The sequence below is a fragment of the Euleptes europaea genome, chromosome 2 (assembly GCF_029931775.1).
Source record: "Euleptes europaea isolate rEulEur1 chromosome 2, rEulEur1.hap1, whole genome shotgun sequence".
NCBI classification, from domain to species: domain Eukaryota; kingdom Metazoa; phylum Chordata; class Lepidosauria; order Squamata; family Sphaerodactylidae; genus Euleptes; species Euleptes europaea.
Window position 1 is genome coordinate 91304656 of NC_079313.1, and position 22293 is coordinate 91326948.

At 42.8% G+C, this 22293-nt stretch overlaps 1 protein-coding gene across 1 annotated transcript in view; it reads right to left on the minus strand.

Annotated features, from left to right (window-relative positions):
• Positions 1–259: 259 nt before the first annotated feature.
• The window catches only part of SLC26A9 (solute carrier family 26 member 9), a 73708-nt gene continuing 51674 nt past the window's right edge, over positions 260–22293 (minus strand). Inside the window, exons 12-21 of the mRNA XM_056867725.1 lie at positions 21205–21300; positions 18381–18487; positions 16565–16634; positions 15470–15562; positions 13397–13528; positions 9150–9467; positions 7178–7232; positions 4099–4244; positions 524–601; positions 260–390 (exon numbers count right to left, since the gene is read on the minus strand). Coding sequence (XP_056723703.1) covers positions 343–390; positions 524–601; positions 4099–4244; positions 7178–7232; positions 9150–9467; positions 13397–13528; positions 15470–15562; positions 16565–16634; positions 18381–18487; positions 21205–21300 — 1143 coding nt within the window. The 3' untranslated portion in view covers positions 260–342. The remainder of the gene's footprint in view (positions 391–523; positions 602–4098; positions 4245–7177; positions 7233–9149; positions 9468–13396; positions 13529–15469; positions 15563–16564; positions 16635–18380; positions 18488–21204; positions 21301–22293) is intronic.

Here is a 22293-nt window from a genome sequence, read left to right on the forward strand (position 1 = left end):
TGAATGAGCAACAAATGAGGACCAGAGAGGTGTAGTAATAATCCTGCTGTTCTTCTGCTTCTTCTATGTAGACAAAGTTTGGTCCCTGAGTTCCTTCTTCTGTTGTCCATGATACCTGCTTCGAGAGCCAGTTGCTCTGAGTTTGGAAAGCAGAAAGGAATGGAAGGAGGAAAGAATGTCAGGTAAGAGAGGCATTTTGGCCTCCATGCCCCCAAAATACAATGGTCCCATGTCCCAAATGCACAGAGCCCACTGTCCTCTTCATTTGGATGCAGGAACATCTCTTCCTAAAAGGCATTCCTTGGTTAAGGAGTCAGTTGCTTAGGAGCATTCCTGTAAAACTCACAGTGCTGTCTGGGTCTCAGAATGAAAAACACCTCCAAACATTTCCTGGGGGGAAAAACAAGGGATTTAGGTTAGGAATAGAGCGCTGGATACTAGAAACAGGTCAACAAATGTACTGGAGAGACTGCATGAATGAAGGATGGCTCAGACTTCACTCCCTACCATCTTTTTCACTCACCTCTTCCAAGTTTTGGAATTCAGCACTGCTGTCTTCTAGAGACTCATCGGAGACAGAGATTTCTATCTGACTTGCTCTCTATATGGAAAAAGGAGGAGGGAGGGAAACACTAGTTACTATTTACAAACTAAAAAGCATGACAATATATAATCATTTTCTGAATTACTCATGAAAATTTTTATTTCTCTGGATGGAGTAAAGATCCTTAGGAGATACCTTGTATACATCAATTTTAAAACACATGCACTTCATATCTGATGTGCTATACATGTAATTCATACTCAATCACACCTTAGTGTAAAAAGGTTTATGGAAACAAGGCCTAAGACAATCGTTCTGCATAGAGTTTGATTTCAATGACCATTTAATGAAATTACAAGTTGTTCTTATAAGGTTTAATGGGTTTAGCTAGTGTGGTGTAGCGGTTAGAGTGTTGAACAAGGATCTAGGAGACCCAGGTTCAAATCTTCACTCTGCCATGAAAGCTTGCTGAGTGATGCTGGGCCAGTCACACACTCTCAGCCTAGCCTACCTCACAGGGTTGTTGTGAGGATAAAATGGAGGAGAGGAGAATAATGTAAACCACTTTAGGTCCTCACTGGGGAGAAAGGCAGGGTATCAATAAATAATGAGTTTTAGCAGCAAGAATGGAGATTTAGAAGTAGTACAGAAAGATTTTACTTGCACTGAGCATAAAAATACTTTTCTAAGGGAAGGAGTAGAGATTCTAACATTGGCAATCAAAATGTTCACGTAAGACCATAAGAAAAGCCATGCTGGATCAGACTAAGGCCCATCAAGTCCAGCAGTCTGTTCACCCAGTGGCCAACCAGGTGCCTCTAGGAAGCTCACAAACAAATCGACTGCAGCAGCATCCTGCCTGTGTTCCACAGCACCTAATATAATAGGCCTGCTCCTCTGATCCTGGAGAGAATAGGTATGCTTCATGACTAGTATTCATTTTGACTGGTAGCCACGGAAAACCCTATCCGCCATGAACGTGTCCACTCCCCTCTTAAAGCCTTCCAAGTTGGTGGCCATCACCACATCCTGGGCCAGGGAGTTCCACAACTTAACTATGCATTGTGTGAAGAAATACTTCCTTTTATCTGTTTTGAATCACTCTCACACATACAGCTGCTATTTATGTTTTAGATACAAACATTCATATGTACGGTGTGGCTGGGCCCTACATTTCGGTCTCCTAGGAAGCTTCAAAAAGTAGATACACCTTTGCTGTGGAGTTAGTCTTTTGCCCCGCATTTAAATGATAGCCAGGCAGTTTCACCTTCAGTAAATGTCCTAGAAGCAAATAATCACTATATGGCAAAGATAAGACCTTTCTTCGTGTCAGCTTAACCTGGACTGGTAAATACTTTTATCAAGCAGAGTAATGCAGACAATGCAACCAGGAGCAGGGCTACGTCACGAGCTCAGCATGTGATGTGACAATTTAAAAATAAAATGCCTTTGTAATAGTTTGTTGAGTGGACATAACACATTTGGAAATTAATAAGCTCTGATAGAGTAACAGTATTTGCACATTCATCACCCCAGCTGTGGCATCTAGCGGTGATTTCCATGTCTGATTGCTACTGGTGACTAGCATATCTGAGTGAGATATACAGAAGCAAACACACATAATTTTTGTATCATCTGCCTTCAAGCACAATGCTTTTGAAAGTAACTCCACATATTCAGCTATAACTACAAGTCATCAGGCACAGGATAACAAAGTTATGAGAAACCAAATAATGTGCATGCATGTGAAAAAAAGCCAAGGCATACATAAACCAGTGGGAAAAAATGGCATGGATATTAGCTCTTTGGGAATTCTTATTTCTATCTACCTACTTAGTTGGTCATTGCTAAGGTTCTACAGTGCCTCCCTTACCATCACAAGAAATTTAGATATGATAAATAGATGATTCCACAGGCAGTTCAGTGTTTACTTTTTGTTCCTGAGATTGCTGCGCTGACAAATTGGTGGTGTGGTGGCTTTTAAAAACAGCTGGACCAAACTAGATGTGATGGCATCCTCATGTCCACCATGGGGATGCTGCCACCATTTTAAAATCAGGCAGTGGGCTGAGGTACTCCCCCCCCCGCCTCTTCAAGTGCCAAAACAGCTGCACCCCTGCAGCTGTTTCAGCACTTGAAAAGACTGGAGGGGGGACAAGAGCGCCTGAGCCCACCACACTGTGGGCCCAGTCAGTTTAAAATGGTGGCAGCATCCTTGTGGAGGACACAAGGATGTTGTCATGTCTAGTTTGGCCCTCAGGGAAGCAGTTAGTTACTTGCATGCAGCCCAGGGTATGGTTGGAAGGCATGTGATACAACAGCCTTGCTTGAAGTGAAGCAGCTCTGAGCCTGCTAAGTGCCTGGATGGGAGACCTCCGGGGAATGCTCTGTAAGCTGCTCAGTGGAACCAATCCCAAGGGTGGGAGGATTAAATCCTCTTTGGCCCAGGGTCATGACCCCACTCCAAATTAGGAGCCTCTTGCTGGCAGCTTTTAAATGCAATTAAAGTTTGGGAGCTCTAATTCACTGACCTCTCACATCTTGTCTAGATAAGCCCTGAGTTAGGCCTAGATGTCACTAATATGGTGATAAACTTAGTTTGGGCAGCACTACTTGAAACCCCTACTGGATTGCCATAAGTCAGCTGCGAATTGACAGTACTTCACACACACGTCATGTAATTAAATGCTCCTCCATAAAAATAAAATATTTGCATGAAGAAAACTAGCATGCCAGAGAGAAAATTAGGGAAGATCCCTGCTCTCTGTCATCTAGTTTTCTACGTGAAGTCAGTTATGTGAACACCTACTGACACTCCAAAGTAGTACAACCCAGACACCTATATTCAGAAGATATCACTGTCTAGTGGTCTCAGTGGCTCGCATGATAAGGACAGTTGGACAAATCCTTTTCATCTCTCACTACTGTACATTTTATTTTGCTCAGACTTTTCCCCCCTTGGGCTTCTAAAGGGCTGTGCTGATACTTTGATATCTAGTGGGACCAGCATAATGAATATATCTATTCTTCATTTAGGACTCCCCCCCCTCAATATTTTTATCAGCTCCTACAGATCCTCCAATGATTGTTTAAAAATAGAGTTGTACCAATACAGGCTTCCAAACAGAAAGAAACACTAAAAGCAGAATAACTTCTGCGAAGAATTGGTCCCCCAGGTAACATTCTATTTAGATGAGCCGGGAAGTACAGGTTTCTCTTTGCACGTGTATGCAGCCAAGATATGGGTCATTGTACCATGTTATCATGAAATAGCTTGGTGCCATTGTTGTCGCTTCTCAACATAAGACTAAATAAACAACACAAGCTATCTAGAGGTTGCCAACCTCCAGGGGATTATTAGGCTTAATGAACTTGTTGTTGAGTGGTGGTAATGAATAATGGGAACAGACTGTGTTGCATTCTTCCTAAATTTCCAGCCAATCTATTTCATAAGGTCTGGACGTTGAGTGGGTGACTATGAAACCAACACCAGCATTGGCATGGCCAAGAGTAAAAACTGTTGTTCGCATGGGAGCGCAGTGAATCATCCATACCTCTTCAAAGACGGGACGATGCGTAGCTCTGCCGCCATTCATTGTTGCGAACAAAACGGCATCGTGGGTGGTCACAAAGACGTGCCTGGGCTCGAGGCCACCTTCTTCAAAGACTCCTCCTGTGCGAATGTCATCATACACTTGGGCTGGAGAAAGAGACAAAGTTAGATCAATGGGATGAAAGCAGAAGCCTGTGGTCAAAAGTTATTTGAGACGAGTCATATTTACTGTGAAACTGTGACTGCTTAATCGATAGAAAATAACAATCTGACCAGCAAATGCCAACATAGCACATAAGTCTCTTATTTAAAAGTTCACGGGAAGCTCTGCAATTGCCAGAGAAGCATCCAGTAAACAGAGACAGAAGATGATGCTGTCTGAATCTGAAACTCAGCATGTAGATGGAGGGAACGACAGTGCCCTAATCTGAAAAAAGATGTTCATCAGGCAATGCTCCAGAATGCAGTTGATTCATGTGAATTTTTCTTCTGAAACAAGGACAGGTATGGACAGAGTGATACAGAGACACTAACACCTAATAGTTTGTGGAATCACAATATTTGGAAATATTTATTAAAGTTCCGGTACTTAAAAGTCTCTCAATCACTTCCATGCTTGAACAGAACAAAAATTTAAAAACTAGTATTTAGAATATATTGAGGTGTTTTTTTTAAATCCTGTCATGAACATTTTATTTACATACTTTAGTTATAACCTGCCTTTCTTCCAGTGGAGACTCAAAGTAGCTTACATCGTTGGATCTCTCCTCCATTTTGTTCTCACAACAGCCCTGTGAGGTGGGTTAAGCTGAGTGTGTATGACTGGCCAAAGGTCACCTGGCGAGCTGTCATGGCAGAGTGGGTCTACCAGATCCTAGTCTGACACACTAACCACTACAGCACACACCACTGATCTTATCCCATAATTCTTAAATGGATAAGCCTGTTTTAGGGATGTCTGTGGAAGAAAACCCCTCTGTTGAAGTCAATACTAGAACAGAGGAATTAAAAGAATTACATTTGGAAGTGGGGCTCATATGTTGTGGGAAAGAGTGGAAGAAGTACAAGTGAGAGCAGAGGTGGCTTAATCCTTTCCCCTTTTACTGTTTGCTAACCTGCCGTCCCCCCAACTGTGAGAGAAGATACACAAAATCCCCATATTTTCTCCAGCAAGGAGAAAGTCTCTGGGGAGAGGGCAGTTTTAAACAGAAGAGGCAGGAAGAGAATGGGTGAAGCAGCTCCTCCTCTACATTTTCCCTTTTGCTCAGACTTGCAGCCCATGAGGTTGCTTTAAATTAATAAAGCAAATGGAAGAAGGAAGCACGAATCATACAACTGACCTAAACATGCAATTTAAGCCTCACACCCTTCGGAGGATGAGCAAATAATACCAGTTATGCCCCAGTGTTATTAGAAGTCTACTCAAAGCCTTTGTCTATTTAGAGAAAAGATGTTCCATTGCATCAAGGAAGCTACAAGCACAGACAATTTCCAGGTTAGCATTTAAAAATACATATAGCCTACCTTTCTTTTTAAAAAGAAGACGAGGATAGCAAGTGGCCATAAACAAATGACAGCATTTTCTGAACAGTGCCTTTCTGGTCTCCAAACTATACTGTACATGACTGCACTTACAAATGTATCCCTTGGTATAAAGTAGGAATGGAAGTATTAGTGTAGATTTTTTCAATACATATAAAATCAGCCTTCATCACATATAGCGAGGAATGCCTCTTCTAAAAACATGCATATGTGTGCCTCATCTAAAAACAATGGATTTTTTTTTGCTTTATTCAAGTGCAAATTTAATCAATCAATCAATCAATCAATCAATTGACTAAACCAGATAAGACTAAGGTTTATTTAATCAGCCGACAACCCCAACAAGGACTCTCATTTGCCCTACAAATGAGTAGGTTCCAGGCAGGCCCCATTTTATTATGCCTCGCTTTATTGTGCTTCGCAGACATTGCGTTTTCAAGCAAGTCTATTGGCGCCATTTTTCCAACAGCATGTGCTCGCTTCATGTCTCTGTGGCAAATTTTGGTAATTTTCGCAAAGTTTCAAACTTTTTCATTATTATTCCAGCACATTTTTTAGGTATAATGCTATTGCGCACTTAATAGACTATAGTATAAAGTAAACATAACTTTTATATGCACTGGGAAACAAAAAAAATTCATGTGACTTGCTTTATAGCGATGGTCTGGAACGGAACCTGCAATATCTCCGAGAACTGCTTGTATTAGAATCTGCAAACTAGCGATGCTGGTCATCAACACTGAAGATAAGCCTGGTTTTTTTCTCTGAATCCAGGTTGAGGAAGCTCCAATTTTTGCTCTGCAATGGAGCTGTACTTGTCGGAGAAAGTCACTGCATGCATGGGAAAAGGCCATTCATTGGCACACGGAGGAAACATTCCCAAGTAAGCTTCCCGATATGGAAAACAAACTGCCCCAGCTTTCCCTGCATAATCTAAATTATGGGAAATTGCACTGTGATTTCAGCATGAGCTATAAAAGCAGCAGGACTTTCTCTCAAATAATCTTGTTGCCATTTACTGGCTTATGCTGTGCTAGACTTCATACCTCGCCTATGAATTAGTGATAGGAATTGAGCAATCTTTAGAGTTTTTATTTCATTCTCTTTGGAATTTGAACCTAAAGGTATATATTAGCTTGATATTATCAACACTTCTTCACAACTGTGATAGGCAAAGATTCCATCTACGTAGGGTGGGTATATAAAAGTTCCTCTAGGAGCTTCAGCAATGTATTGGGGACTGGTTATATTTGTCCATGATTTTAAAGAATCACTGAAAGGTTCAAGGTTTTATTTTATTCCTCTGATAAATATCATGCCACACCATTGGCTAGTTTCTCTCACCCGTAAGGGGATATGCAGTCAAACTTAGGGAAGCACAGGGCGAAGACAGACACAACATTTTTAGAGCAGTAAGGGCTGCTCTAGGAACACTCTCACTGGATTACATCCAAATGTATCTTTCCAGTGTTCCTACGACTCTGAGGCTGCAAAAACAGAAGGCAGATTAGGCATGATACAAGGGGCAATATTCTTACCAGGCACATTTGCCAGGAAAACTTTAATCCCAATCCTCTGGTAGCTGGTGCACAGCTATACAAGGAAATAAAAAATGGGAGGGGGGAGGGAGAATGTTACTTTACACACGATAGTTGGCTTTTACAGCACCTCACAAAACATTCATGTTGGATGCACCACAAATTCCAGACATCTCAAGAATTGTTTCCAGAATTATACGGTAAAAACATCTCAAATCATACACAGCACAAGATTTTCAAAAGCACTTGGCTTCTATTGGCACAGCGTGTTGCCTTAAACCTAACCACTGGAACAAGAGGGGAAACTACAAAGTTCTTGGTTTTATTGAAAAACTGTATTATTAAATGGATGTATGCGGACAGATGTCTGAATCTTGGGCACCCCAGCTACTGGACCACATGATAGCTTTCAATTGTTGAAATTTGGTTGATACTGTGGAATTTTCTTATTCTGTGGCTTCCTCCAGATTCTAACTGTTCAGATCCCTCATGACCCACTGACTGTGTATGGACATATGTATGTGTCATCAAGTCATAAACAACTTATGGTGACCCCAGCAAGGGGCTTTCAAACCAAATGAGAGGCAGAGGTGGTTTGCCATTGCCTGCCTCTGCAGTATCTTCCTTGGTGGTCTCCTAAAATGTAATGTCTGTAAAAGACTCTCATATATGCTAATCCACTCTTGCCTCATGCTTATTCATGATCCCTACGCTTGTCATCTGCTAACCTCCTACTCTAACGTAATTTGTATTATTACTTTCCACTCCCACTTGACTCCAGGGTGTTTCCCACACAGGGACAGGCTTGTGTGGTTTCTCCATTGCTGCTGTGCCTGCTGATACACCCAACCACATGGCAGCCACCAGGCTTCGTTGCAGTCTTTTCCATAGCTTCAAAATAAAGCAGGTTTGGGAAAAGTCAGAGAAAAACTGGGGAAACCCACTTCCTAACAGTACTGAACCTAGGGCAAATAACCCATGTCGAAAAGGAGTGTGACAGCAGCTTTCTACATGGTTTATCAGTCCTGAATTCAATGCTTTTGAGAAGCAGGTTTTTTCCCTGCGTCTCCAAAGGATCTGGGTGTTTCCCCGGGTTTCCTCTGATCTTCCTCAAACCTGCTGTGCCCAAAGTTTTGGGAAGTTTGCAGTAACACCAGGATGGCTGCTGCATGTGTGGAAAAATCTGGATTTTCCAGCCCTCATGGCAGCCATTTTCCCTGTCCCTGTGGCAGCCATTTCCTCCACCACCACAGGGGCTTTAATTGTTTTTTAAAAATTGGTACTAGAATGTTGTTAGATTGATCTACCATCGTAATAAGTGTGGCAGCCTCTCTGAACTCCTAGCTTTCATTTTTGTAAAAAGTAAGTCTCTAGCCTCTTCCCTTGCACAAATATAAGGAAAAAAAGGCATTTCACAAGAGAATGAACTAGACACTTACTCTTAAAAAAATGAAAGCTGGAATTCAGAGAAACTTGTTGCACCTATTGATACAATAGTATATCGATATAATGATACTCTAGTGCTGATTAAAAAAAAATACATTGCAAAAGCCCTGGTGACTAAGGGTGGGGTGTGGCCACTTTCAGGGAATTAAGGCAGGGAAACTGGGAGGAAACCTGCTGTGTGGAAGCCCCATTGCTGCTCCACTTAATCTTCACCCTCACCAGCAATGGGTAAACCACAAAATCCCGTCTCTGTTTGGAAGACACCACTAACTTCTTAGCCTTGCTCTGATCCCGGCCATAGCTATGTCATATGAGTTGTGTGCCACAGATACGGCATCTGATTCGGATTGCTCAGCTTCCAACGGTACCCTTACAGTGGTTACTAAAGCCAACTTACTACAGCTACAAAAAAACCCTACAGTTCTGTTCACATTTGTCTGGTTGAGTTCTATGAAAATTTTTAGACGTAGCTTCAGTGAATAATACAAGATCAACAAAACAAACTGGAACCAGGATACAAACCAACCTTTCCCAGAGCTTTTGTACCCATCAGATCTACAAAGCAAACTCCACTCATGTCCAAGATAATGGTGTGGAAGTTGACAAATGGGGGTGCGGTAGTCATAGGATCAACATTTGAAACTGGGATATCGCTACAGGTGCTGCTTCGATGACTACTCGTGCTTCCCTGTGCAGAGGAAGTAGTGGCCTGTCTTGAAGTGTTCACAGAAAGATTGAATGCTACGTAGGAAACGTTGGTGCCATTGGCGGCTGTCTGGTTGTTGTTGGTATCTGTTGGACTAGTGCTTTCGAAGTCCTTCTGGAGCTCTTGCAGTGACACGGTCTGAGCAAAGGAAGAAATAGTACTTTCAGGATAAATGCTTTACTCTCAGGAAACCACTGGATATTGATGCGGCGTGCATGACTAATTCTCATGAATTCCGGTCATGGATTACCCCTGATTTTTTAAAAACAGTGTTCCCATTTGCTTGCTTAAGACACATGGTGTGGATTAATCTGTTAATGGCCCTGCCTTGGATCAGAGCTTTGAACTGATATTCTGTGCTCTTTGTAGTCAGTCATAGATTTTTTTTTCAACTTCCTCCCTGACAGATCTTCACTTAGGTGAGAAGCACCACGGCTACCTTAAACAAAGGCTGCATAATACCTTTTTAGGACCATAATGGCTACTATAACGGAGGGCATCTTTCCTCCATGATTCAGATCGTGAAGCCTGGAAAACCTTATTCCCTATGTTCCAAAACCTCAAGTAATCTGAAGCATGTATTCTGCACAGTACTGGCACCTAATGTTTTTCCTGAAATGCTGCTGCTGCTGGTGGAGAACTTGAAATGTTTTCTAGCTTCTGAGGTGACCCTGGTTATTTGCTTTAAGCCTAAGTCAGCAAAATAGGCACTGGCTTTTTTATTTTTAAGCCCTCGGCCAAATTAGACATGACAGTATTTTAACATAGAACTGCCCTATCATACATAAAGGTGTGGAGGAGGGGGACCATTTTTGAAAAATAATTACAGTAGTATTTCACATTACGGAATAAGGCATGGGCAGTCAAATATCAATTACTGCTTCAAATGATAAACTCAATAAAAAGGGACCAAAGTCTGAAAAGTTTCTAAGAGCTTTTTATTCTTTTGTTATCAGAGGTTACTGGCCACACCTTTTAGTTGCTATAAATATCTTTGCCATGGTTAATAGGTTCCATATCAACTCATAATCATTATTTCATTCTAGGTGCCCAATCATCAGGCTGATAGCGTTAAACATTTCTTTACCAAAAAGCCCCTCCAATGTTTGGATATTCCCACCAAATATAAAGGAAATTGGTATTTGATTGGCGACCCCTCCAGAATTTATCATTTTCATTTTGTGTGAATTTTATTTAATTAATGAGGTGTTAGACACCAACAGTACATAACTTTATAGTGGTTTACTTTTACATTTATAGTTGGAGATAATGTTGGACCTCCCCCACTATGCTGAGTCAGGGTTCTGTATTTAGTAGCAACAGGAGTACACAGGTTACGAATGCAGAACCCTCCTCCCTTCTGCACGCTCTCCTTTCAAGCACTCTTCTCTTCACCTGAGCTCCTGTCCTGGAAGTGTGCTCAGCTGTGAGGGAAACAGTCAGTTGGGCCTTCTTCCTATCCTAAAATGTGTCAGAATTTAATACAAAGTCTTCAACCAACTCCAATTTGCCATGATGTCTGAAGGCAGACCCCTTAACAAACTGAAGTTAGTTTCTTTCCCAGTAACTGGGATTCCTGACCACAATTTAATCCCAGTTACTGAAAAAGGCTAACCTCAACTTGTTGAGTTGCCTGAGGCTCAGGGATCATGGCCAACTGGAAGAGTTCAGTTGCGGTGTGCTACACGAGGGGAGATGGAGAGAGGGAGCCCAGCAATTCTGGATGGAGCCCTTATCTTGGAAGTTAATCATTTAAAAATGCATGCAAGAGGAAACTGCAAGACCCAAGAAGGCGACTCATCTTCCTGAGCCATTTCAGGCAGTTTCCACATGAGGATTCTTCCCTCTATGGGCAGCAAGAAGCCCCTGCAGTAAAGGGGAGCTCCCAGACCACTTTCCTTTACTTCAAATAAAATATAAACTTCACTTTCTCTGGTTTAAAGGATGAACTGTGAGGTAGCTGCATGTGGATCATGCATCTGAACACTCCCCCATAGCCACTGCAAGCAAGGAAGAGCGAGCTAAACTCTGTTTCAAAAATGGCTCATGGCAGTTCAACACCCCCCCCCCCCGCAGTATCCCAGCTGCATTCTTGCCCCTAGAATAATATAACCCATAAGAAAAATTCTTCCCTGGCCCAGCATTTAAATCTGAAAAATACATTTGCAAAATAGCACCACTGTATCTAGGATCCTGGTCTCCGCTACAGTTTAAAGGAGGCCCTAGGCACATCACATGCCTCCTATGCTTTTCACACACTCTGCATTTAGTGGTGTAATCAGTTTGCAAGCTGTCTGCAAGTCACTTTCATGTGTGACCTTTAGCTGTGCACTTCTGGATCCACACCTTTCCAGCTGCTGAGTCAGCTGGCCATCGGTTTCAAAACTGGAATACTCAGGGAGTCAGTGTTCTAACTAATGATACAACTCATTTACATATGCTTCCATTTCTTACAAGAAGAGTTCGTTCCTATACCCCACTTTTCTTTACCTTTATGAAGTCTCAAAGCAGCTTACAATTACTTTCCCTTCCACTTCCCACAGCAGACACCCTGTGAGGTAGGTGAGGCTGAGAGAGTTCGGAGAGAACTGTGGCTGGCCCAAGGTCACCCAGCTGGCTTCATGTGAAGGAATGGGGAATCAAACCCGGTTCTCCAGATTAGAGTCTGCTGCTCTTGACCACTACACCAAGCACAATCCTCATCTGTCATAGGCTGTTACTGTACTTGTATTCCCAGCGATGTATTAAGAGCTTGAAAATGTTATAAAAAATACTGTTCGCACTTTCTATGTATTCCCACCGATGTATTAAGAGTTTGAAAACGTTATAAAAAATATTGTTCACACTTTGTTTGGCCCCTTTAGCTGTGAAGATGTCTTCCAACCATTTATAAGCCGTGGTATCCAAAAACCCTTTTAAAGCGATGTTTTTTACAACATTTTCAAACTCTTAATACATCGCTGGGAATACAAAGTGCGGTAGCCCCCATAGATGCATGAGGAGTACCGGTATTTATTTGAAGAATTCAGCTATGACAATAGTGTGAGATACTGCTCTGTTTCTTTTTCTGTTCTGCCCGTACAAGCGGCTGGTCAGGCCTTTGCTAGAATATTGGTTCAGGCTTAGCTGAAACGTTCCCCTGCGTAGGCCTCTGCTGGAATGTCCCACTCGCTCTCCTCTCGCCGTTCCTTCCTCCCCCCTCTGACCTTGGCTTTGCAGGATTGTAATAACGAGCTTTCTGAAGTCTTTGATGTCTGTTCAGTAGCCTAGCCTGGTACTGTTATCATTCCATTCCCAAAACATGTAACTGACACCTGCAATGTAGAACTGTTTAAAATCTCACTCTTTTGTGTTAGCAAGCACTTGCAGCTTTGGACCGTGTAATGGCCTAGTCTTACCTGATGCTTTTCAATAAATTTACCTGCTTCTGGATGGTCGTCTGAGCGAGTGATTTTATGGAAATTGCCCAGGGTGGCTGGAGAGCCTTACAAATAGGAAGAGAGAGGGTGGAATCCATCTGCCTAGGGTAATGTTGCGGCCCCCACCCCTTGCTCAGGCAGCTGAGTCTCAGTAAAACCTACATATTACCTACTAGTAGGGTTGCCAGGTCCCTCTTCGCCACCGGCAGGAGGTTTTTGGGGCTGAGCCTGAGGAGGGTAGGGTTTAAGGAGGGGAGGGACTTCAATGCCATAGAGTCCAATTGCCAAAGTGGCTGTTTTCTCCAGGTGAACTGGCTGGAGATCAGTTGTAATAGCAGGAGATCTCCAGCTAGTACCTGGAGGTTGGCAACCCTACTTAGGAGCAGCACAGAATCCCTCACAGCATCAGTTGCAATAGCACTTGGCTGGGCATACCATGGTCACAGGAAGGCAGGGAGCTTAAGGCTGGCAATTCTGGTCCAGCTCCAATCAGTTTGAGCTGCAGCAGCAGGAGCAGCTGTTGTATGGCCTTTGGGCAGCGCGGCTGTCTGGCTCCCAAGGATGACTGGTGTTTGTCATGCAGTATGGCTCTTCTAATCCATTATTTGGACACACTTTCTTTTACAGCTAGGAAAGGGGCTAAATTACCTTGCTTTTCCGGAAGACGGATTTTAGCTTGCTTGTTTTTTGTCCCGCCATAGCTGCCACCACCACAATTTTTTCCTGATTCTTCACATACTTTTTCCTAGCCAAGAAGACTTTTATGGGATCCACACCTGTCTAAATAAAGAAGAAGAAGAAAATAATGAGCGGAGGGTTTGTTTGTCCTGGCTCAGTTTATAGATCAGATGTCTGATCATGAATCTGGTACTTAAAAAGGGACTCTGAAACTTTTAAGGATACAGAGGAGGAAGGTTTGGGGAAGGAACCCCTATCCCTTATCTTCAGGGCATCTCCATCTGGAAATGTGAAATTAACCATGGATACTTCACAGCTCTCCATGATGCCTGGATCATTCGAACAAGCATATTAACATCCGAGGGTAACCAAAATTAATATAGACATGCCAGAAGAAAGGCATTTTGTCAGTTAAACAGTGCTATCATAAGCAGAGTTACACCATTTTAAAGCCATATGTCCCGTGCACCAACTACAGTCTTCTGGCAGCCATCTGTTGCCTATCCGATCTCTTAGAGTGGCCCATCTGACATCTACCAGAGCCTGGGCCTTTTCCATCATGGCTCCCGATCTGTGGAATGGGCTTCCTGAAGAGGTGAGCCACCCCCCAAGAGATCTTCAGGGGGCATTGTTTGCCGGGGCTTTTGAGGAGGTTTGAACGGCAGGCATTTTTTAAGGGGAAAGAGGGAGGAAGAGACTTGGGGTTTGTTGTTTTATTCTGCTTTTAACTGGAAATGTTTTTAACTATTGTTGTAAGCTACCCAGAACCATGACACTATGCAGGGTATAAATGTTTTAATAAACAAATAAGTCCACTGAAGTCAACGGATTTAGAGAGGTGTAACTCTGCATAGGATTATACTGTAACTGTCAGAAAGCGCACATATAATGAAGGTAAAGGGAGAGGGAAGACTTGCCTCCTGCTTTAATTCAAATCTAAGAACTGGAAAAGGTGCAGAAAAGAGCAACCCAAATGATTAACTGTTTAGAACACTGACTTTGATATTAGGTCTAAGAGAAATGTTTAGCACAGCCTGCAGGGAACAGGTAGCCAGATGACTGCTTCTCCCCTGCAACATGGTTTTAGGAGGGAGCATTTTGGGTGAGGAAGGGAAGAAGAAGAATAGTAGGTTTTTATTCCCCACTTTTCTCTACCGTAAGGAGTCCCAAAGCAGCTACCTTGTGAGGTAGATGGGACAGAGAGTCCGGAGAGAACTGTGACTGGCCCAAGGTCACCCAGAAGGCTTCATGTGTAAGAGTGGGGAAACTATCCTGGTTCACCAGATTAGAGTCCGCCGCTCATGTGTAAGAATGGGGAATCAAACCTGGTTCTCCAGATTAAAGTCTGCCGCTCTTAACCATCCACTACACCACGCTGGGGAAACAGGCAGCTTTTCTCTGCTGCGCAGAATCTTTAAGTTGTTAGATATTGAGCTATTTTAATCATCCATGTTTTAATGTTTTTTTAAATTTACATCCCATTTTTCTCCCTGATTGAGGACTCAAAGTGGCTTTTCACATCATTCCCTCTTCTCCACTTAACCCTCACAACAACAACAACCTTGTGAAGGTAGGTGAGGCTGAGAGATCCTGATGGGCTCAAGGTCACCCGGCAGGCTTCCATGGCTCAGCAAGGGGTTTGAACCCAGCCATCCCAGATCCTTCTTCAACACTCTAACCACTATGCCATGTCAGCCTCATGGCAACTGTACGATATCTGGTGATGTGTGGCTCCCCCTGCCAGTCTGTCCCCACCCCCAATTCTTCCCTACTGGCCCTCTCCTCTCCCACAGCATAAACACAATTCTGGAAACCTACATAAAGGAAATGGTGGAAGAACATTTTGTTTGATTTTGCCCAACATTTTCCAGTAAACAACAGGAGAGAGCGACAGCACCATATGTTTTTATTTAGAAGATATTTGCTGTTGAGCAATAAGAAAAAAAATGGACATATTTTGACAGAAGCTAGTATGGCGTGACACCATGTGCTTCTAAAGGACTGCAGGATGTTCATCATCTGAGCGCTGAGATTATTTCTTACCTTGGCTATTACTTTCTCCCGGAATATCTCTGAATTAGCAAAGTACAGTGGGGAGCAGTAAGTGACAATTTTAATCCCTTCTATTTCGTGGACCTGCAGGAGAAAGGTTGACAAGGTTCAGGCGATGGGCAAGATGGTGGTGTGCTTCAATATGCTTGGAGGCGGGGGGGGGGGGGGAGCAGGAAGAAGAGATCCTGCAAAGCATTAAAGCAAATCTGGGAGACGCTCTGTTGAAGAATAGGAAGGAAAACTTGAATGCTGAAATCCCTACATATTGTCCAAGTTAAGCAAATGTGTCTCTATTTCCAAACTTTGCATAATTTATCCAGCTGTGGTATGCGTGCTTGGAGACTCAGATTTTTTGTGAATATGTGTGTGCACATTCCAAAGCTGGAAGAGAGGTGCATTGCCCTATTCAAGCAAAAAGGTGACCACATTTATTGGGAGAATCACGGGTAGCACAATATCCCCTTCAATGCAGATTGAGCCCCAAAAGTATAATGACAGAAAAGGGCTCAGTTCAGGCACCCAAGTCCTGCTATTTAAGGTTCGGGATTCTTGCTTAACCATCCCTCCAGCTTCCTTTACTTGGCATTTATCTAGTTCAGCATAGGGCTCCCCCAACTTTTAATAATCCAGGACTTCACAATTCTGAAATTAGGAAACATTTTAAAATAAAAAGGTAATGTCGACATTGTATTTGAAACTTCCACTGAACTTTGGCCATGAATGTGGTGGAAAGTGTCATCAAGCCACAGCTGAATTATGGTGACCCCGTAGGGTTTTCAAGGCAAGAGACATTAGGAGGTGTGGGTTGGGAGAATTCTGAGAGAGCTGTGACTGGCCCAAAGTCATCCAGCAGGCTTCATGTGGAGGAGCAGGGAATCGAACCCAGTTCTCCAGATTAAAGACCGCCGCTCTTAACCACTGCGCCACGCTGGTTCTCTTGGCCATGAATATTGCAAGTAAAAAAAGACTCCACAAATAGATGCCTGGAGTCATCACCTTTTGTGATAAAATAAATGCCCAGCTTTTATATTGGCTGGGTGATGACCAAATTGGGGGGCGGGGGTGATTTTTCGCTGCAACGTTTACCTTATTGTAGACTTTGGGGTTCTTGTATATATCAGAAGCAGCTACAGGGCCAAGGATACAGCCATTGCGACTAAGGAGAAAAATGGAAGAAAATTATCCAAATATAAGTACTCCAAAAAAGCTGTTTGCCTGAAATAACTTCCATGTTACCAAAATCCAATGGTGCAAGTCAGCCTTCTGAAGACACAATCAGCATGTTCCTGGCTGAACTGCCAAGGGAAGGAGGGGAGGGTGTGTCTGCTTAATAAATAGTCTAGTACATTAAAAACAACAGCTGTCCAATCAAATCTTCATCTTCTTGATCATAAGATGTCATCCACGCATTTCTATCTATTCACTATTCACTAGCACTGAAAACCTTTGTCTTGCAAATATGGTAGGTAACAAAATTTCACACACTGGTTTTTTTTAGGAGTACACCCCCATGTGGTGAGAATTAATAGAACATCAAAAAGACTGTTGGCTGTCAAACTTTTAACCTCATAATAGATAACAACTGTCACAAGATGGGTACATTCATCAGGATGACTACTTCAAAAGTAAATGTGGGGATCTGAGTTCAAGGATGCCTCTGCACAGGTAGTTTTTCAGGGTTCCTAGCACAGGGGAAGAACAACTGATTCATACATAACCCTCATAATGAGGGAATATGTGGACTGCAACTCTCTACTGACTGTATCTGGGCAACAAGGGCTGGGAGGTTCCTCACAGAACTTAGGAACCTCAGGAGGGACTCTAGCAGCTGCTTGTCCAAGCAGGGCATCAACAAAGCAGAGTGAGAGTGAGAGAAGCCTACACTGAGGAGTGCATGAATGAGGTAGATAGAGACTATATATGCTCATCAATGTGGTCAGTGCTAGCAAGAAGGAAGCAAAGACTTAGCTCTCCTGCTTGCTGTTGCTCTCTCTTTGCTTTGTCCAGCCCGGCTTCAGCAACCAGCAGGTGCAGGTTGACTTCCGACACCCTGCCCCAAGTCTGTGCCATTTTACCAACCATTAAAATGCAAGTGGAAGCTTGAATACATGCAGTTCATTGTCGTGGCCTCTGTGCAGTCCCACATGGGGAACTGTGCATGTGCAGGCCAGTCTGAGCATGCACAGTTTCCATGTGTGCCTGCACAGAGGACTACTTGAACAACAGTTACAGGTAAATGCAATGCTGTTTTTCTTCATTCTGAAGGTAATTCAAGTCTGCTTTTTGTTTCTACAGAGTTAGGGTCATACAAAAACATGTCTAGGTCTGGCTGGGTTAGGAGCTTGATGCAGGTACACCAGGGATCATGTCATCAAGGCCAAACTCTTCATGAAGGGATAGCCATGTCTGTTTGCCCCACTGGTGCATGCAGCAGGTGGGATGGGTGTCTATATTTTACCCAAAAAAACAGCATGTGGGAAAGGGGAGCTAAATCTTGCCCACTTTTCTGCTTTACCTCACTGCCTTCCACTGATGGAAACATTTTCCTCCCAGCCCATTTATCTTTTATCCTGAGATGGTCGACAGCAGTGAGTGGATTGCTCTTTATGTATAATAGATGTGAGAACAAAATGAACAGGTGTTGTTATGTGTGACGTAAATACCTTCAGATTTGAATCAGCTGAAGAATATATTCATGGGAATGGTATAGTAGGTAGCTGTTATCTTAAACTGACATATTTATTTACTAATAGGGACTGGTACTTTCATTTTCCAGGAGCTGCCGTTCACACCTGCCTTTCAAATTTTGACCCAAACATGTGTGTATGTGTGTATGTTTTAATTTGGAAAATGCCTACCCTTGTGCATTTCCACTACAGATCATTTCCAAGATAATACTTACAACTGGGTATGGAAAACCACCACTAGGATGGAAAACCCGACTCCCACAGCAAGTCCAAAGGGCAAACCCAGGAAGAAGGCTGAGAGGAAGCTCACCACCCAGACCATCTGTGGAAAGACATAAAACACAGCAGGTCACTTCCTTGCCCTGCACTGCAGAGGGGGAGGGAGGGCTGTCGACACCTGGACGACCGGCTGCAAACACAGGCCGACATGGCTGTACGCTGAATGAAGTTCTGTGACTGGGCTGACATGACATCTATGTTGCAGAATCTGGTCTCTAATGCAGAATCTAACCACACTTGGAAATTCCTTAAATATACATTTCATTTTGGCGGAAGGAAGGTTCTCGCCTTCCAACCTTGCTAAGAAAAAAATCTGAAAGAAAGACACTTTTGTCTGCAAGATGCTTAGAAGAACTGCAAAATGAGCACCACACGTGAGGATTCCCCCCCAGAAAGGCGGCAGAGACGTTATCAGAAAAGGGGTTTACAGCAGTCTGATCCCCTAGTTGACATCTCACAGAAAAGAGCCAGTGACTCAGTTCATCTTTGACAAGCATTCCTGAGTGAAATTAGCAGTCATGGGATAAAAGGACAGGGTAGTTTAGCCTTCTCGTGGCTTAGCCAGTTTCAGATCAACAGGAAGCAGAAAGTAGGAGTAAATGCACAGTTCTTGCAATGGAGGGAAGTAAGCAATATGGTTCCTTAGGGATTGATATTGTGTTTTTTAACTTGTTCATAAATCATACAGAGTTGAGAGCGAGCAGCAAAGTGGCCAAGTTTATGGAGGATACCAATAATTCTTATGAAATAAGTAGGCGCCAACCAAAGCTGACTCAGAAAACCTCAAAAAGGATCTCTCCAAAGTGGATGAGTGGGCAACAATGTGGCAAAAAAAGCTAACTTTATGGTGGCCAGCCAGGAGAGAAATCTTGGGGTCATGGTGAGTGGCACAATGAAAATATAGACTCAGTGTATGGTACTGGTTAAAAAAAAAAGGCAAATTCTGTGCTGGGGGTTATTAGTAGAGGGACTTAAAACAAAAGAGTCAGTATTGTAATGCCAGTGTATACATTTATAGTACGGCCATATTTGGAATACAGTGTACATTTTTGGTTCTGGGTCTTTAAAAGGATAATACAGGGAAGAGGTAGAAAAAAAGGCCAACCAAAATTATCAGAGGGTTGGAACACCTTCTCTACAAGGAAAGACTAAGGGGTTTTGAGCTTTTCAAAGAAAAGACAACTGAAAGGGCATGACAAAGGTTTATAAAATTATGAGTGGGGTGGAGAAAGTGGATAGAGAGAACTTTTTCTCCCTCTCCCAGAATAATAGAATTTGCAAACACCCAATGGGCAGTAGATCCAGAAGGCAAAAGAAAGAAAAAGAGATAATTAACTTGTGTATTTCACTGCCATAGGAGGATATAGACATGGACACTGGTTTAGCTGGCTTTAAAATGAGACGGGACAAATTCGGTCTATCCAAAGTTATAGAGTTACCAACTGGTCAGACCCTGTCCTTTAAACAGAAGCTTAATATGTGGAAATGGGTAGATGAAAAATTTCGTGGCATGGAGGTAAATGACACCACCTGATGAATAACCGCCTTTAAAGCCTCCATTAAAGGGACAGAACATTTTTCTCCAGAGCAATTGGCAACGATATAAAGGTTATTAGCCACAATGATGAAATGGAAGCTATATGAATTCATGTGCCGATGGGCAACAATAAAGGAGGGGCTTTGGCATCTAGACCCTGTTTGTTGACCTTCTGGGGGCATCTGACTGGTCTCTGTGCCCAATACGATGCTGGAGAAGATGGACGGATCCAGATACCGGTAGCCACTCATACGCTTTTTTGATATGAGCACATGCTCACAACCTCAATATATCACCCTGCTTTGCCTACTATTTGAATAGTGTTTTAAGAAAGCTGTTCACATCTGTGGCTGGACAATTTGTATTACTCTTTGGCTGATAAAGCAGTTTCTGGAGAAACTTGTAGTGAATTAGCCCAATTGATGCAAATATAATTTACTGCCATAAATCTTGTTCAAACAAAATATCAGATGACAAGATATTTGCAGTTCTTCCATGGCCCTTCTATTAGTGACCTTTACATCATCTAGTGTCTGGAACCCTTAACATTTTTCTGAGCATTTCTCTTCCCCTGAGGGAATTCCCCTGAATTCAGGACTTCTAGATATAAGATAGGGCTAGTTTTATTGTTGGTAATAGTGCTCATAAAGGTAATTCGCATCTTAGTAGATCTTAAGAATACTAATCATTGTTCAAGTCTATGTATTACATGCACCAACCATGACAGTACTTAGATGTATTGGTTTCAAGCAAAAAGAATAAATTCATGATCTACTCAAAACTCCAGCAAGGGAACTGTAAATATATGCCACAAGGAAATATAAGTTCTATCAGATGGCATGTGCAATACCATATATTGAACATGAATCTTTTAAAATTTGCTGCCTTTTCCTGAATTTGGCTTTTGACTTCTTATAAAATTTGCATTATTTTCTTTTGCAAGAAGAAACATGTTTAAATATTTCTCCACGTGGACTGGGAATTTGTTTAAACAAAAGTTCCTACAATTCACAGGAACCCAATTCTTTTGACAAATTCCATCAAGAATTTCATACATGAGAAAGTACAACAGACAAAACACTTGGTTAGAAAGCTTACATAAATCTCATACACTATTTAGCCTTCATGCTGATGTTGGACCAAACTCATCCTATACTGATCAATAACTTGAGGTTCCACCCCCCCACACACACACAATATGTGGCATGATATAAGACACTCACACAGTCCAGCTTGCTTTTTTTCCAGAGGTAGTAAGGATCAGTCAGCTGCTTCAGAGAATTCTTCAGATTCACAGCTATCAGGGCTCCCAAAACAGCCTGTAGCAAAGATCACTCAAAATCAAAATGGATTGAGGGGAAAACCCCAAGTACAGGTGTCCCAATACAAATGCCTGTTTTTGCTACAACAGATGCAATTACTACAGAAGCAAGCTGTAAGCCAGATATTGTAGTATTTTAAAAAGGAACAGTTATAATACAGTACAGCACGGTTCCGTCTTTCTACCACAGTACCTAATTAAGTGCACATCCGGATCACAGACAGGCGAGGCCAGCTCACCCTCAAGCAAAGCACCAGCAGAGACAAGAGGCATGGCTAGGGCCTGTTGTCGCCTCATGTGCCACTGCCACTTGGATCCAAGGCAGACGTCAGTGATGCTGCCTCTGGAGCCTAGCTTGGACCTGGCAGGAGTGACAGCACATGCTCCTCACACTCGTGCTGCTGCTGCTTGGACTGGCCAGGATGGAACAGGAGGAAAGTGCTTGGAGCTGCAACGTGTGCCGGGCCAATGTCACATGGCCCTGCAGATGAGATAAAACTCACTGGCAAAGTCAGGCTCATCTAGTCCAACCCCCTGCACAATGCAGGAAATTCACAACTACTTCCCCCCCACACCCCCAGTGACCCCTACTCCTATGCCCAGAAGATGGCAAAAACCAACAAACAGACTCTGCTCTCTTTGCTGTCAACTAGAACCCAAACTAAAGTGTGTAAACTACTGTCAAACTGAAGCCGATTTACAGCAAATCCAGCAAAAGACTTTCAAGGCAAATGAGAAACAGAGGTGGTTTGCCATTGCCTTCTTCTGCAGAGTCTTTCTTGGTGGTCTCCCTTTCAACTACCGACTTTACTTAGCTTCTGAGATCTGATGAGATTGGGTTACACCATGCTGCCTTCCCTCCCCAAAACTAAAGACTCGCCTTCAAATTCACAAAATCTTCTTCCATTTTCCTTTGTCCAAGCCTGTATGTGTGTGTAAAGTGCCATCAAGTTGCAGCCAACTTATGGTAACCCAGTAGGGTTTTCAAGGC